General features: G+C 43.6%; 2 protein-coding genes across 3 annotated transcripts in view; one reads left to right on the top strand and one right to left on the bottom strand.

The window, feature by feature from the left end:
• mrpl11 (mitochondrial ribosomal protein L11) overlaps positions 1-15,883 on the bottom strand; it is a 46,372-nt gene that overhangs the window by 17,313 nt on the left and 13,176 nt on the right. Inside the window, exon 2 of the mRNA XM_044040796.1 lies at positions 13,183-13,361. Within this exon, the coding sequence (XP_043896731.1) occupies positions 13,183-13,305 (123 nt within the window). The 5' untranslated portion in view covers positions 13,306-13,361. The remainder of the gene's footprint in view (positions 1-13,182; positions 13,362-15,883) is intronic.
• Positions 1,004-7,821, top strand: tmem265 (transmembrane protein 265). Of its 2 annotated transcripts, none has more exons than XM_044040794.1 (2): positions 1,004-1,369; positions 4,975-7,821. In XM_044040794.1, the coding sequence occupies exon 2, from the start codon at positions 4,977-4,979 to the stop codon at positions 6,039-6,041; it is 1,065 nt and encodes a 354-aa protein (XP_043896729.1). In that variant the 5' UTR covers positions 1,004-1,369; positions 4,975-4,976; the 3' UTR covers positions 6,042-7,821. The 2 variants fall into 2 exon arrangements, with proteins under 2 accessions (XP_043896729.1, XP_043896730.1); XM_044040795.1 differs by lacking the exon at positions 1,004-1,369 and adding an exon at positions 1,629-1,641.

Below are 15,883 nucleotides of genomic sequence, written 5' to 3'. Positions count from 1 at the left end.
CAGTGTGCAGAGTGACCTTCAACCACACCCACGGGAACAAAAAAAAGGGACAGAAATGAAAAGAAAAATGGGGGAATAGTAGCTAGATAGAGGGAAGAATTGGATAAACATTAGAGAGAAATAAAAGGGACGAAAAGAAGAGGGAAAAAAACGCACACTGAAGTGAGGAAAATGGAAAATCTCTCTTCTCTTGGAAGCCAGCGGAGCGCAGAGCTGAATCTGACAAGAAAGATGACTCTCCATCCCTTTTCTCCAGTCTGATTAAACCTCTCACTTTAAAATGAAGCCAGCACACTGAGAGCCACAGAAACCAGGGGAGTTGAAGACTTTTTTTGGCTAAATGTGCTGGCTGAAGTGCCTACAGATCCACTTGAAGAAGCAGGACCTTGAGGACAAGGTGATGCTGTGAAATTCTCCCTCCAAAAACTGCATCTGTGTCTGACAAAGGAAAAGAAATGGAATTTTTGAATCAGTAGAGCACACACCCTTTTTTTTCCCCCTCCACAGAAAAATTAATTTTCATCCAAATCCGTCTCAGGAACTCCCACTCCTTCTGTGCATTAAGCCAACTGTACACAGCGGAGGGATGATGTGCTTGTGTGACTACGACAGTGAGATGACAGAAGGAGGACTAATTAAAGTTGTAACATCTGCCTTCTGAGCGCCAAATGTGTCAACAGGCTACCGGCGTCTTTCGCTCCACTTCCCCCCCCTGCTCCTATTTTAAGTCAGGACAGGGTAAATAAGGTTTCTATCCTACTGCCAAACAATGTGATTAATCTTCTGCACCCTGATTACCATTTACCAATGAGTCTACTGTTAAGTGGGTGCTCTGAAATATTCATGATATATTCTTGCAGCCAAACTTCCACAGCTGATGGTGGAGGAGGAGGAGGAGGAGGAGGAGGAGGAGGAGGAGGAGAAACAGGAGGAGGGTGGGAGGTCTGGAGTATAGAGCACGTAGCCTGCTTACAAATTAACATCACAAGCCAACTCGGACAGGATGAGTGAGTTTGTGTTCGTCCTCCACCGCTCTGCCCGTGCCATCTTCACGACTGGATCGGTCTTGCGGTCTCCACTTTAACGACTGCATGCGCGTCGCCGCCGACGACGCTGCTGCTCCTGCTCCACTTTTGACCGACTTCGCGCACAGAGGGAGGTAGATCGAGCAGCAGCAGCAGCAGCAGCAGCAGCAGCAGCAGCTCTACGGCTCTCTGCCCAGTGTCAAAAGATAAACAGGCAGCGACCGAGCCCCCCGACACTGCGGGAGGTGACAGATCCAGAATCAGCTCCATCTGCATCAGCCACGCAGCAGCCGAGGGACGGTGGTATCTGCCATGCCAGATCTGCGCGGGGGAGATCTTGATAAGTAAGATCTGTTTTTTTCCTTTCTTCCCTCTTCCTGCAAACTCGGGTCGGGCTTGATGTGGCAGTGGCTGGCGGTGACTTTCTCCTTTCGCAGCCGCACCACGAGCCTCCTGCTGGAGCCCTGACTGTGCACTGTAACAACTGTCAGAACCAGACTTTTATCGCCGAGTCCGCCTCGTCGGCGACAATAAAAAAAAGCGACTTTATTGGTCTTCGACGGCGCTTAGAAAGACCACTTTGCCAGGAGGATCAAGCCCAAGTGCAAGACGAATGGTCTGGGTAACTAAAGCTGAACCTCACTTCAGCCATGCACGGACAGAAAAAAAATAAACCTTCTCCTAAAAGCAGTGAGAGCTGTGGTGGAATCATAGGGCGGTTATGAAACAGGTGGTGCAGAGAAGTGGTTTAATGTGGACATTATTAAATGTCTACAATAAGCCGTCGCAGAACAGGACAGCATGCTGAATGATCAGCACATTTACATGGAGGCAAACAAAGAAAACTAATGTGGCAAACTCCTTCAAAATAAATAAATAAATTAAAAAAAAAGTCAACATGTGTTTCAGTCATGTGGCTGAAAGTCTGTAGAGAGGATTAATTCTGTAGCGCATTATCAGCGACTGCACACTGCCTGCTTTCACATTAATTAATTAGTTTGCACATAATGGCTTAGGTGTTGTCCTGGTGCCCTTGGTGCTCTGGTGCCACCTGTGAAAACCTCAGGGATCTGTCTTTGATCCGCGTTTATGGTGATGAACTGGCTGCTGGGGCTGCAACCACTAATCCATTATTAATTGATTACTAAATAAATCAACTGTTCTTATGATTGATACGTCAGTTTGAGTGTTACATGCAAATATGTTCTGATTTCTTTGCAACCGAGGCCTTTATCCACATGGAAACAAACAAACAAACAAATCTGTTTCCTTTGTCGTTTTGAAAACTTCCACGTAAACACTGAATTGTTTTAGGAAATGTGCCCATAATGACTCTAAATGTTGTACATATGCCAGGCATGTGGCGCTGTAACGCTGCTACACCAAAAACAGAATACGTTAAACATGTGCACTGTACATGAAAAAAAACTTTATTCGAACTGAATAACCATTTTTTAATAGAAAAGGACTGCAATTTAATTTGTAGTTGTCTTTTGAATGTTCAGTTCTCATCCATGCAATACATTATATAAAAGTTAATATTTTGATGGCGTCACATGAGGTAGTGCTTCACGCGATTAATCGGTAATACAGCAATACTGAGCTGAAGCCTGACTTTAGCAAAAAACAATCAGATATTTGCCTGAAAGCTGTTCAACACTACAGTCAAAACAAATAATTATTTAATCAAGAGATGAATTGCTAACGATGCTAATTGTTAGTCGAGCACTGGATGGAGTGACATTAATCTCTGCTTCATGGATTTTTCTCTACATGGAAAATCAGCCAGTGTTAAGTGGGACTTGGTACAGACTTGGCTTCATCTGTGTCAGAGTGGAGGCTGCAGAGTGGAGGACCTTTTCTAGGGTGACTGCTGGGATACTAGTGCACTAGTGCACCTGGCTCCCCTTCATTTTTCACTAGTGTCAGATGTGGATTTTTTTCCATTTTTTTTCCAAGGTAAAACACAAGACAAGCTTAAGGCAGTAAAAAAAAAAAAACACCATCACACCATTACATGTCATCACTCATGCTTACAGTGAAAATAGGTTGTCTCACCTTGTCAACAGCAGTGTCATTTCCTAGACAGGGGGATGATGAATTTGGTCATTATTGACGGGCTGAGTGGACACACGGGCTGTCATTCCACTCACTCACTCAGAGCGGAATACAATTACACAGTGCTGAGAGCGAGTCACAACACAAACACGGTGTGACAGGGAGATTTCCAGGGTGAAATTCAAGGAGCAGGTGGAAAAACTTAAGTGGTCGGCCTTCACCCTCACCACCGCAAAGAGGTGTTTGCTCCCAGAGAGAGAGAGCCCCATAGTAATATCCTCTCAATCTGCAGCTCGGTGAAATTTCATTCAATTCTTTAGGGAATGCTAATCAAGTTGCAGTATGCGGTGAGACAAAGGCTTCATAGACAATCGGGTATTATGAAGGCTGGCGTGATCCACGCCTGTCCTCCCACCATGCCTCCGAGCGGATTAATCAGTCGAGATCATTCCTTTCTTCATCTCTTTGATTCATCCGTTTCAGAACAAACTCTAATGTCTGGGATATTTCGACGCCCGCAGTGATGAGTGCATTCTGGGTTTTGTGTAGGCCAAGCTAGCTCATGATATCCATGTGTTTCTGTAACTGAGTAGAAGTCACTTTGTATCTGCATTTCAGTCATTTCCTCTTTATCTCTTTCACCCCCTTCTCGCCCAGGGCTTATTTATGAACTATTACCATCTTACAGTAATACTTTATGAGACATGTAGAAAGCCAAAAGGAAGATTAATCTTTCACTTTCCATCTAATGCTCATTCTCCTTCTCCACACACACAATCTCAAAAACCCCACTCTCCCCCCCAATAGAGTTCCTCAGCCCTCTTCAGTGTTTCATCCAGCACAGTGGAGATGGCAGAGCTCCTGTTAGTCTTACAGTGAGGAAAGCGATGTGTCTTTCACCAGTGAGACATCAATACACATTTTTTTTCACCAGCACTTTTCTTAGAGGCCACAATCATACTCACAATCCCTCGCTCAATCATGCTCAACTGTTGCCGCAAAGACACATCTGAGGTAGTAATGATTTTATATTATAATGCCATTGATCCAGCCGAGGGGCCGACACCCCCTTCCCCCCTGAGGAGATAAACAGACAGTGCGGCGGGTCTGTGCTGTGCTTTTCGGCTAAATACAACAAACAGATGTTGGTTCGATTATACAGTAAAAGTCAATGATGATTTTTCATGTCGAGATCAATACTGAAGATTGCACCGTCCATGGCTGAGATATGAGGCGCAACATTGAAACAGCCCAACACGGAGACAAATTAGCATTGCCTGCATGCACTCAAGCAGACAAACAGTGTGCACACAAAGACACGAGGCAAACGCACTTCTATACAAATAACAAGTTATCAATATTCATCTCAAATGAGAGGGGAATTTGTGATGATTAAAGGCTGCGGCACAGTATGAGGATAAACATGGCAGCCTATGGAGGCAAAGAAAAGACTTTGACAGGCACCTAGCTGTGCCTGAACACAATTAATTAATATTGAATGAGCATGAGTACAAAAACTAGCAAAGGCAACAATGAACAGAAGAAAGGAGTGGGGGACTTGGGAAAGCCTCATAACCAAAAGGGAGTAATGCTAGTTAAATGGAGACTATTTAATTCAAAGAGCTTTTCAGCTTAAGTATCAAGGATGTAGCTTGGACCAAGGACAAAGGGTGTTCAGTGGTTCCTCAGCAGCCAGTGTCTCAAACCTTAGCAACAAGCACACACTATTTTACATGTGGGTTTGTATTAGTCACGAAAAACGAGCATGCTCTTATCCATGTCAGTTTTATTGGGGACAGATGGCAGCGTGTATTTAGTGAAGTGAGCAGAGTTTGAATTTTGTCGATGTAACAGATTTCCCTCGGTGCATCTGTGCATGTGTCTCTTTCAGGCATGGTGCCCACGCCCCAGGTGTGCGTATCAACCCTGGTCACGGTGAGCACAATGGCAGTGGTGGACCTCTACCTTTTGGAGCAGAGCATGCTGGGAGCTCACGGTCCTCCAGGACCTAGCGTGTGGCAGTGTGCGGCTGTGTTGCTAGGCGACGTGGGCTTCCTGCTCGCACTCCGCTTCGTGTCAGCGGGCGTGATGTCCGAGGTGCGGTCACCGCGCCGTGGTTTTGCCAATGCCCTCTGGTTCCTGTTCCTGTCCCTTCTCCAGCTTAAGCTCTTCTTCGTCTGCCATAACTACAGACAGGAACGCCGGCCGCCTGACCCACTGGCCAGGAAGACCCTGACTCTGCTGCTTTCCATCTGCCTGCCCTCATTGTTCCTAATTCTGACTGGAGCCGACCACATGACTCCTCAACGCAGAAAGCAGGAAGTGAGGAGCCGGCTGTTATGGGTGGTCCTGGATCTACTGGATGTACTGGACCTGCAGGCAGGGCTGTGGGAAGTCCAAGGTGGAGCCTCTGCGGGTACTGCAGTGTTAGCTGAACAGAAGCTGCCCATCTGGGTCGAGGGCCTGGTCTTCTTCTACTGCTACGCCCTCCTGCTTCTGCTGCCGTGTGTGGCCCTCACGGAGCTTGGGGCCACTGGTCTGCCAGGACAGAGGGGGCCTCGGAAGGAGGCTTTGTACCCATGGCTCAGCTTGGTTACCATCAACATCTTCACCCTGGCCCTGAGAGGCACAGGCATGCTGTGGTACCGGGACCCTCGTGTGTCCACGGTGTTCCTGGGGAAGAACCTACTGGCTCTGGCTGTGAAACTAAACTCAGCTTGGGAGAGACACAAGCAGGACCGCGCTGCTGCAGGAGCTGGGACTGTGGCTGGAGTGGAACCAGGAGACACGACCCTGCCAAGCCAGAGCTTGGAGGAGGGAGAGGGCCAGGCCCAGGGGAAAGCTCCTCCCTCTCATTATCACACACTGACTGGCTCCCAGAGCCACTCTCTCTCCCACGTCAGCCTGGAGCCGGCAGAGACGCCCTTAGGACCCTCTTTCATCTCCCACGAACTCTAGAGAGTCTCAGTTTGAACACACACACGCATGCACAACGACATGTACGCACACCCACACTCACAACTCAGACCAGCCAAGCCAGTATCACATCCAAACAGATAACTCGTATTGAATTTCAGTACAGTATTGATGGGTATAATGCAGAGCTGTGGAAATGCATTTGGCAAGCTCGGCTCTCTGCACATTTTGTTGTGCTAGGGAAAAAACTCAAAATGTGATCTGTGAGAGTGAAATTTTAACACTGTGAACACGAGAGTGTTAAGAATACTCCAGAAGTTGAAGTCAAGGGGTGTTTATTCTCGTTTGATCTGGGCACAACCGCCTCAACTGCCACAATCTGCTGAACTCTGTCTTTCACACACACACACCATCCTCACGTTGTAGTTGTACATTTCTGAATTAATTTAAACGTATTGCTGTAAACCTGACCACACCAAATCTGCATTAGGGTGAGGGACTGTTCTCTTCAGTTCATTTATTCGTTTGTTCATTGTGGAAATATTAGTCAGAACAACACTCTTCTGCAATCATGCCAAAAAACCAACTGTGACCTTTCCGTGTACACTTTCTCCAACACTTCACAGGGAACTTTCACAGAGGAAAAAAACGATACAGAGAAGAGATGATTTATTTTTCCTTCAGTTCAACAGAGGCATGATTTAAAAGCCATCTAGCAGTAAAACTCACTCTACACTGTGCTCCAATATTTTAATGTATATTTCACTGGCTCTAAACCTCTTTGGTGACCCTTTAAATCACAGCCTTCACGTGACCCTGGGTACAATTTTTAATTTGAACACATTTATGAGGCCATAAGATGTAAAACTACCCAGTTTTTTTCCCCTGTAATATTAAAATGCAAAGGACACCGAAACAAATGAATCTGAAAATGTTTTTTTCCCCCACTATGTGACGACCTCCCAGATTTATCTTTCCACCCATTTAAAGGCTCCAGTGCCAAGGCTGTGCAACAAAAGTGGAATGGTTTTCATTTTGAACCAAGGTAACAGTAGCTGACTTCACTTATTAGTTCATCTCGTCGGGGAGAGAATGTTAATCAGAGGAATCATTTACTGTGGCGTTTGGCTGGAGTGAAAACCTGCAGACTCTCTGGCCCCATGTTCAACCTTTCCTGCCAAACTGTGTTTTTTGGTCTCCTGATAATTTGATTTAAATGCAGAATTTGGACATCAATTAACTGGCTAATCCATCTTGTTTAAAATTTCAGAGAGTCTTATACTTAAACTTTGAATTCTTCACGGAGCAACTCCAGCTCTGCAAAAAATCCAAGAGAGATTTAAAACAAACTACAGGTCTATTTCACTACATGGTTTACAAAGACAGAATACTACTGGAAAGAATCTCTTTACATGTTTTGTTAAATTCATGTTTTACCGTCTTGTGTCATCTGTATCTCTAAAAAAAAAAACCTTGGTGGCAGCTGCTTGCCTCAACATTAAATTCCTTTTTTCACTTTAGATGGAGTAAAACTTTTTTAATTCCACATCAACAATTGAAGAGAGCTTTTCATTCACAGTTTTGTTAGTATTTGGGTATCATGGGTGTTATGGGTTAGAGCAGTAGGTGTAGTGATTGTTCAGTTCAGTCAAGTGCCTTGTTTCCTCATGGAGCTATGAGCCTCTGGGTTGTCAGAGAGACGTACACGTTATGTGTACCATGTGGTGCTTGGACATATGCCATGTGTATACTGTGAAGTTATTCCACAGCTGTCAGCTACACCTCCAGGACAGAGTGCAAACTAATAAAGTGTTTCATACTCGCCTAGTGTTGACAGTTCATTGGCTATTATGTAGGAGCGTTATTGGCAGTCTGTCGCCCACACATAGGGGGAAAACACAGAAGGAGTCGGTTCATATTATTCAAGGCCAAGGGGCTTTAGAGATAAATGACTGCCTCACACGAAAGTCAATCAAATTCAACTCTGCCGCCACGGAAAATTGCATATTTTTAAGGTTCTTCTGCTATTGAACACGGTGAAGTGAAGGGAAAACGCCGCACATATTCAAAACGGAAGGAGCACGCTCTTTGCTACGCAGAGTAGTATGCTGATGAGATGGCGTCATTCATCATAATTACACCCGCGGCCACATCGGCTCCATCAGCCCAGATCCTCTCGGAGCACTCTTTATGTGTGCTGTTGCGTTCCGTCTTTAACGTTGACGGAGAGTGAAGTCTTGATGTGCTACCGGGGTGCATGTGAAGGAGTTGCATTAAGTGTGTGTGTGTGTGTGTGTGTGTGTGTGTGTGTGTGTGTGACGCTTTTAAGAGTGAACTGGCTTTTTTCTCACAGCGGCTGTGAATGCACATTCCTCGGCCTCTCCTCTGAGATTTAATGGTCCTATTAATTGAAATTGGGGCTATTTGTCAAAATGCACACTTATTCTCACTGCTTTATGCTTGATTTACAGACTGTATTTACAGGATGTATTAAGACTAATGTACACACTCAGCCCCCAAAACAAATTCATTTAAAGTTTCAGTGGGGAATTTCTTTTAGCTTCAGAGAGACTTTTTAAGGGGAAAAAAACAGAAACCAGTGTAGTAGACAGCATTCAAGCCTCGTCTACCCCCCCCCCTTCATCTCCTCCTCCATTGCTTTCTCTCTACATTTCAAACACACACATTCTGGATGCACTCCCTGTTGGGCAACATCTCATATTTCTATTATACTAAAAGCAGTGACTGCATAGGCAGCAGCCTTGGTAATGGCAAGCTCCTAGAATTTGTTACACCTGTTAAGCTCTAGATACAATGCTCAGCGTTTTCCCTCAGCTCCCACCCACCGTCAGAACCTTCTCCTGAAGAAGAGCAAAGCCACTTTCTTCTATAGTGCCGTCTATTCTTCTCCATTCACCCGTGTTAATTGCACTCGGCTTCTTCTTCTCCTATACCAAAGATGTCAGTGTCGGTCTATCTTTTCAGTTTCTTGTCCCTTCTTTTATTTCTCTCATTTGTTTAAATTTGCCCTGCAGGCGACGAGCAGCCTACCTCTGTAGACTTTGTGTGTCAGGGGTGGTTAGTCAGAGAGGAAGGGGGGAAAAAAAATGCTTCGAGAAGGTTGGTTAAGAGTAAAGGGCCGGGCCATTGCCTAAAGTGGTGCGGCTGCCGACTGACATTTATTTATTGCTCGCCATGTGTGTGTTTGACGGGGCATGCGAGGCGAGAAACAAACACACGCACACAACCCCCAACAGCGACATCCAGAACATTCCAGAACCCTTTACACAAACATACGGCTTTGTTTTTGCTCGGTTGAGCACTTGGTTACGAACCATCTCAACTCATTACACCTGATGCAGTGACAGTGTGCCTACGAGCTCACACCCACCAGTCTGGCAGCAGGAGCCACACTTAGCAGACAGATGTCTAAATCATTCATCATAACACACACACACGCACACACGCGCACACACGCACGCACACACACGCACGCACGCACGCACGCACGCACGCACGCGCACACACGCACACACGCGCGCCATCAGGACCCCAAGCTTTTGAGGAAAGAACTTCAAAGACAATTCTGCAAGAAAGAAAAGATGCAAAAAAAATAAAATGTGAGACTCTTATGATATGCAATGCCACACTGAAGACTTACTAACGCACCCAATACTGGCCTCACATGTCAAAGTTATAATTGCTGCTGAAATACAAATGGTTGAACTGATTGTGGAAATATTTAACTAGGAAAACCACAGAAAGAGACAGCCTCTGATGCTAGTTATGGGTAATGGGACATTTTGGAAAAAAAACATCTAAAGTATTTTAAGGACTAAAGATGACACATTCTTGTTACAGCTAGTAAACATTTTAATTCCTTCTACAACTGTGCCTCATCGTGTGTTACTTACTATATACTACATTAATAATCTGAGTATGCAAAGTAGCTGTCAGGTGAAAGGGTGAGGCTAAAAGCACAAATAAAAGCATAAACTGAAAGCACTTACATAGTCATTTCCTGTCTGTCGACCACTCAATGTTTGTCTCGTGTATCTATTCAATAAAACATATACATAAACAAAATCACACACTCCCGACGATGCAGTATTTGGAGCAGTTATGGGGTTTGAGCGTGTCATACACGGACAATTCAACACAGGATGGAACAAAGAAAACCTCTGATCATTAGGTTGCTCTCCCCCAGTGCGAGTGGGTGGACAGTTGTTTGCTAAAGCTCTTTAAATGGCAGACGTTTGTTTTTGTACTGCACCTACATAGAGGGTAATGAAATCAAAAACAAGGACAGTAAAGAAAAGACTAAAGGAGAGAATACAATGTTGCTGATAATATCTGAGCAGGACATGTTTGTCTGGTGAACCAGACCACAGAAACAATCACAATGTGTACCCAGAGTAAGTAAATATCCAGCACACTCAGTCTGCGTGTTTTCAAGAGCTGTCAGATATTTCAGATTTTTTCCCCAAAATGATCAAATTTCAACCCTAGCCTCTTTGAGACAGGAGGCAGAAAGGTCTGATTCAGAATGACATGAAAACCCAACACTTTTTTAGGGAGAATATCGCACAACCTCCAACACACCAGTCACTCTGACGAGTTTTCTATGATGTGAGGAACACAAAGGATTGTTTAAAAATGCATGATTGCCATTGTTTCAGTTTTCATGCATGCACGTTGGTGGCTGCCATCAAAGAAATACGCTCCCGTCAATCACGGTTATTGATTTTCTCTCTCCTTTCTTATGAAAGGTGTTCTTGTCTACCGTGTTACAGGTTTACAACGGCCTCTGTTATGCAAAGTTAGGCAACGGAGCATACTTTGTCAGTCATATTTCAAAGTTACCGAGGCAGAGATGGCTATGAAATTGCCAAGAAAAAAAACACTACGACCTCTGGAGTCAATGGATGAGTGACACGATGACATGGTGGCAAGTTTCTTTCTACTTCAGGTCTGACATTTCCCAGAGTCGCTCAAGGAGACAATATTTAGCTGAGCCTCACATGTCATCAGTAAAAATCTAAAAATCAATTACACCTCTAACTGGCACACTTTGCAGCAATAATACTGGCTGCTGCCTCTGAGCCGGAAAATAAAACCTGCAACAGCATGAGGATAAAGTCGGTGTCACACGGCGTCTTTAGGTTGATGAAACATAATCAAACAGGCCAGCAGACAATGAACGCATGCCGTAGACCTATTATAAGTGACGACAACAAGCAGAATCATAAATCTCTTTTGTCACGATCTTAGAAAATGGGAGTTCAATGAATTCAATCAGCTGCTTTTGGAAACTGCATCACAAAACGAGTTAAAACTAAATTACTTTATTATCATACGTAAAAGTGAAAAGAAACACTTGGATGGGAATAAAAGGGGGGACTTTTTAAACGTGGCAAAGCTGAAATGTCAAATAAATGACAAAAAAATCAATGTCAATTGATCAGTCGTTTGTCACCACTTATGCAATAATGCCAAGGGGGTCATGTTACCAGCTTCTCTATGGTTTTGTCTGGTTTATTTAGGGCTGCAGCTAATGCTTATTTCCATAATCGATATGGAAACTAATTTATTACTTATCCATAAGATGTTAAAAAATGTTGATAGGTGTTTACCAAACCTTGAAATGATGATGCTCTTAAATGTCTTGTTTCATCCACAGACCATAATGGTTCGGTTTTAATGACTTCTGCGTTATATAGAGCAAAGAAACCGGCGGAAAAAAATTCTAATTGAAAAAGCTCAAAAACCAAAGAGCTTGGTGTAAATATTAACACAGTAATCAATTATTCGATTCATTGTCACAGCCCTAATCATTTTAACTGAATATATTGAAAGAAATGCAAATTTGCCAATAAAAACGAACATTATCCTAAATAAAAATGAGAAATAGTAACAAGTTTAGGGGGAAAAAAAGGTTAGAGAAATGTGTTAAAAATTAACCTAAAATGAATATTAGTTATTTCAGGCGTGAAATTGAAGTTCCAGTTTCCAAGCCTTTGTCAGTTTTACAGCAATTAACTGATTATACTTTACACTTCATTCAGTAACAGTAACAGTAAAATAACTATGACATTCTCCTTTCTGACATTTGTTATTTCCTGATATTATTAATCACATGTACATCCCTTCCCTGCCAGTTCTGTTCACTCCTCTATTCTCCTGTGGCTGTTAGTGTGTGTGTGTGTGGTCATTAAGTCACAAAGATGAATTAACTGTGAGAACTGATTTGCTTTCCAAGCGTGCGACAGCATCCAAGGCTGATGAGCACTGTCCATTAAAGCGGCTAACTGGATCATTTGTATGTAAAGATCGAGCCTCGGATTTTATCCATTCAATCTTGCAAGGGACAATCATACTTTAATAGACAAATGAACACTAAATCAGGTGCAGATGGTGACTTTATGGCGTAAAATAAAATATAAATTTTCAAGTAAAATAAAAAGTATATTCCTGTGATTAGGAACAAAGATGAGGTCAATGAGCAGGTAGTTAATTTGGCATTAAACCATTTTAAACACAAACCTTTGTTATCTTTTCATCCGCTCACTGCAAATCATCTTTGCCCTGTTTAATATGCATGAAGTCTGCCGACTTATTATATTAATGCATAAGCCGATACAGTAATTCCTCCGGTTTGGAAATGGCATAGGTGCTCAAGAACGAACAAGACATCCTCGGCCGTCTCTCTCTGGAGAAATGAAAGCACGGAGAGACACAAAGGAATTTAGACGAAACCTTCACAGGTTTCGATCCCATTATATCAACCGGCTTGTCAGGTGTGAAGCTAACGTGTATGGACAGCTGCTACGGACCGAGGTGTTGGTGTCCCTGGGAACAGTGAGAAAGGCAGTGGCAGACTGAGGCAGAGTGTGGCACCCATCTGCACACTGGTGCTGTGCGACTAGAATAAGAATATATAGAGACATAGAGTGCTATGGGAGGAGATGGAAGTAGTGGTGCAGATGTATGATGTGGTGAGTGATGGGAGAGAGAGAAAGGCATCTGTGTAGGTGAAGGATCGGGTTGTCACACAGTTAATGAGAGGTGTATAACAGGTCAGTCGATAAAATGAAGCCCTGCTTCAGCCATTAGGTGAACACACTGATTACGTGGCATGAACAAATGGAACATGAGGTGAAATCGTAAGCAAGTAATCAGTTACCTGTCCCAGAATGGGGCCTAGTGGAGGTCCTGGGGAAGCTTGCCCTGACCTCACGATAGCCCGGATTATGCCACCTGTGTCCAACTTCTTCACAGCCTTGGCTGCCTTGGAGATCTTTGACATCCTGGACTGCGTGTGAAACCTTAAATCTGCCTCCGAGTCGACCGAGAATCCATTCACTGCAAACACAGAAGCAAACAAATTAGGCTCTCAAGCATTCACAGTTGAAACGAATCCCTTACACACCACGCTCATTAAAAGATCATACACTCAAGTCAATACCGATGGCTACGGGCAAAACCTGTGTCTTTCAATTCTGCGGTGGGCAAGTAATTAAAAAAAAATCTTTGCCTTCGATTGGCTTAGAGAGAGCCACTTTCCTGAAGGTGTTTTTCCTCGTGAGTGTGAATCAGCAGCTCGGTGACAGGATCACCATGTTGAAGAGCCCCAAAAACTGGCAGGATTTAAAACTTCTCTCTGAGAAGCTATGGGAAGCATGCCAAAACGACTCTGTCACCACACCTCTGTTTCTAATGTGTCACAGCTAAATCCCCCGGTGCTGCAGCAGAGCTCCTTCTGCACCAGTAGAAGTCAAGAGTCAAGGGCAGGAAAAAGGATAAGTACTTGTACACAAAGGAGGGGTGAAAGTGTCATTTGCAGATGGGAACATAAAGAGGGCTCGGCTTTTTCATTCCACCTTAAAAATGCATTTGCCAAATCAGGAGTCAATTAGTGGAGTGCAGAGAATGGCCCGAACTCCTGGCCTTTCTCTGGGGAAGCAGAACACATAAAAGCAGGCCTATAATCCTCTGCTGGAATAAAAGTGATACTGACACGGCTCTAAAAGGGAAAAAAGGAGAAGAAAAAAGATCAATGACTGGAGCCAAGGGACAAATACAAGTTTTAAGGTTGAGCCTTGTGATTCAGGGGAACCCTGCATTCAATAAAAATAAGTACTTGAGGGGAGAGAGGACGTCCAGCAATGATTCATTGTAGGCAACAGAGGGTATCCAATTAGATCAACAGAATAGACAGTACCAAAAAGATATATGGGACCTCATGCTGCTTTGGAGCAACAAATGGGGAGAAACTGCTCCCAAGAAGAGTTGTGATTACATTGGAGCTGCTGATGATCCGGCATCTGTTAAGAGTGAGGCCACCATGAGGGAATAGTAGTGAGGGCATTTTGGTGATACGCATACTCCAAATAAAAGTCTAAAATAGAGTCCATTTAGTTTGAAACCACTCAATAGCATGTCTTTAAAATGCAACTCACATACACCACTACTTTCACCCAATGCGATTAGCTACTTCATTGCAAAAAAAATAAATAAAATAAAATAAATAAATGAATAGATTGTGTTGATCGGATCACGTAGGTTTCAGCGCGATTTAGATTTAATACACATTGGTCTGCATTCTCTAAGTGAGAGAATCCACTTCTGTTATCAAACAGTGACAGAAATACTCAGGAATCCCTGATGGGGAAGCTGCAGAATAATAAATAAAAGAACATCTTTTTAGGTGTGTGTCTGTGTGTGTACTATTCATCCAGAGAGACAGGGTTTAACTGGAGTTTTGCGGCTGTGAGGGAAAAAAACAATAAGGGCCAACATCCAATGTTGGGTTTAATTCCAATTTGGGGCAAAGGGAATAACAATTCCGAGTGTGGAAATGACAACGTCGTGCTTTAATGCACCGCAACTCCAATCTAGGTTGGGGGTATGAATAATGAAATCACAGTTCCCTCACAAAATGAAATCACACATCATCACAAGGTCCGCGCAGTGAACACTGAAGAAGAATTGACCTACATTAGGTGTCGCAACTGCACTGACAGTACATTTCATGTGGCTGGAATTTACATTAGATTCAAGGAATAAAGCGGCATTAAAAAAAACTGTGCCGTGGAGGAAACGCAGCTCAAGCGTCAGTCGGCGCTGGGTTAATGTTTTGCTGTGAATAATCAAATCAAAGCTGCAGTAATTTAGAGGAACAGAGACAATTTTGAGCTGCTCTTTAGGCAGAATATTACATTCCAACGGCAATTACTGGCAACAGGCACGCTGATAATAAAGGAGTACAAAGAAAGAGCAATTTGTCCGTGGCTATGAAGACTCGTGGCGTAAAAGCACTTTGTTAAAACATTCCTGATAAATGTCGCACTACAAAACCAGCATTTAAATTACTACCCAATAAAGAAGGGCCATGTGGGTTGTAACAGAACCACTGCAAATTTTCTTCAGCCAATGTCTTTCCTCCACTAAAAAACATCAAGTTAGACCATTTCTCCTCCAACTATGTGGTTATCACATCACCTACCACAAACAGCATCTAAACTCTGACGGTTCTTCTCAGTCTGTCTTGGAAATGTGGACGTTTTCAAGCATCCATTCGTGCTGCCTGTCAAAGTATCAGCGGTGGGAACAAAACGCCTCAACGGCAATAAACACGTCAATAAAACCGAGCACACGGGAGAAAAGCTGGAGAAAAATAACACCCGTCAGGATAATATGCAAGTCTAGATACACTGTTGTGAAAAGATAATCTGAAATTAGACTCACCGTTTAAATTTTCATTAAATTTTATCACCCATTCATTAGAATGTGTCTGCAGAAATTCTCAGGCTTTTTCACAGAAGAGTAACAGCAGGTTCTGTCTTGTTGTGCTTCACCATAATTAGAATTGACTGCACTTCAAG

The sequence above is a fragment of the Solea senegalensis genome, linkage group LG12 (assembly GCF_019176455.1).
Source record: "Solea senegalensis isolate Sse05_10M linkage group LG12, IFAPA_SoseM_1, whole genome shotgun sequence".
Lineage (NCBI taxonomy): Eukaryota > Metazoa > Chordata > Actinopteri > Pleuronectiformes > Soleidae > Solea > Solea senegalensis.
The sequence above is the reverse complement of the archived record's forward strand: the minus strand, read 5'-3'. Positions and strand labels throughout refer to the sequence as shown.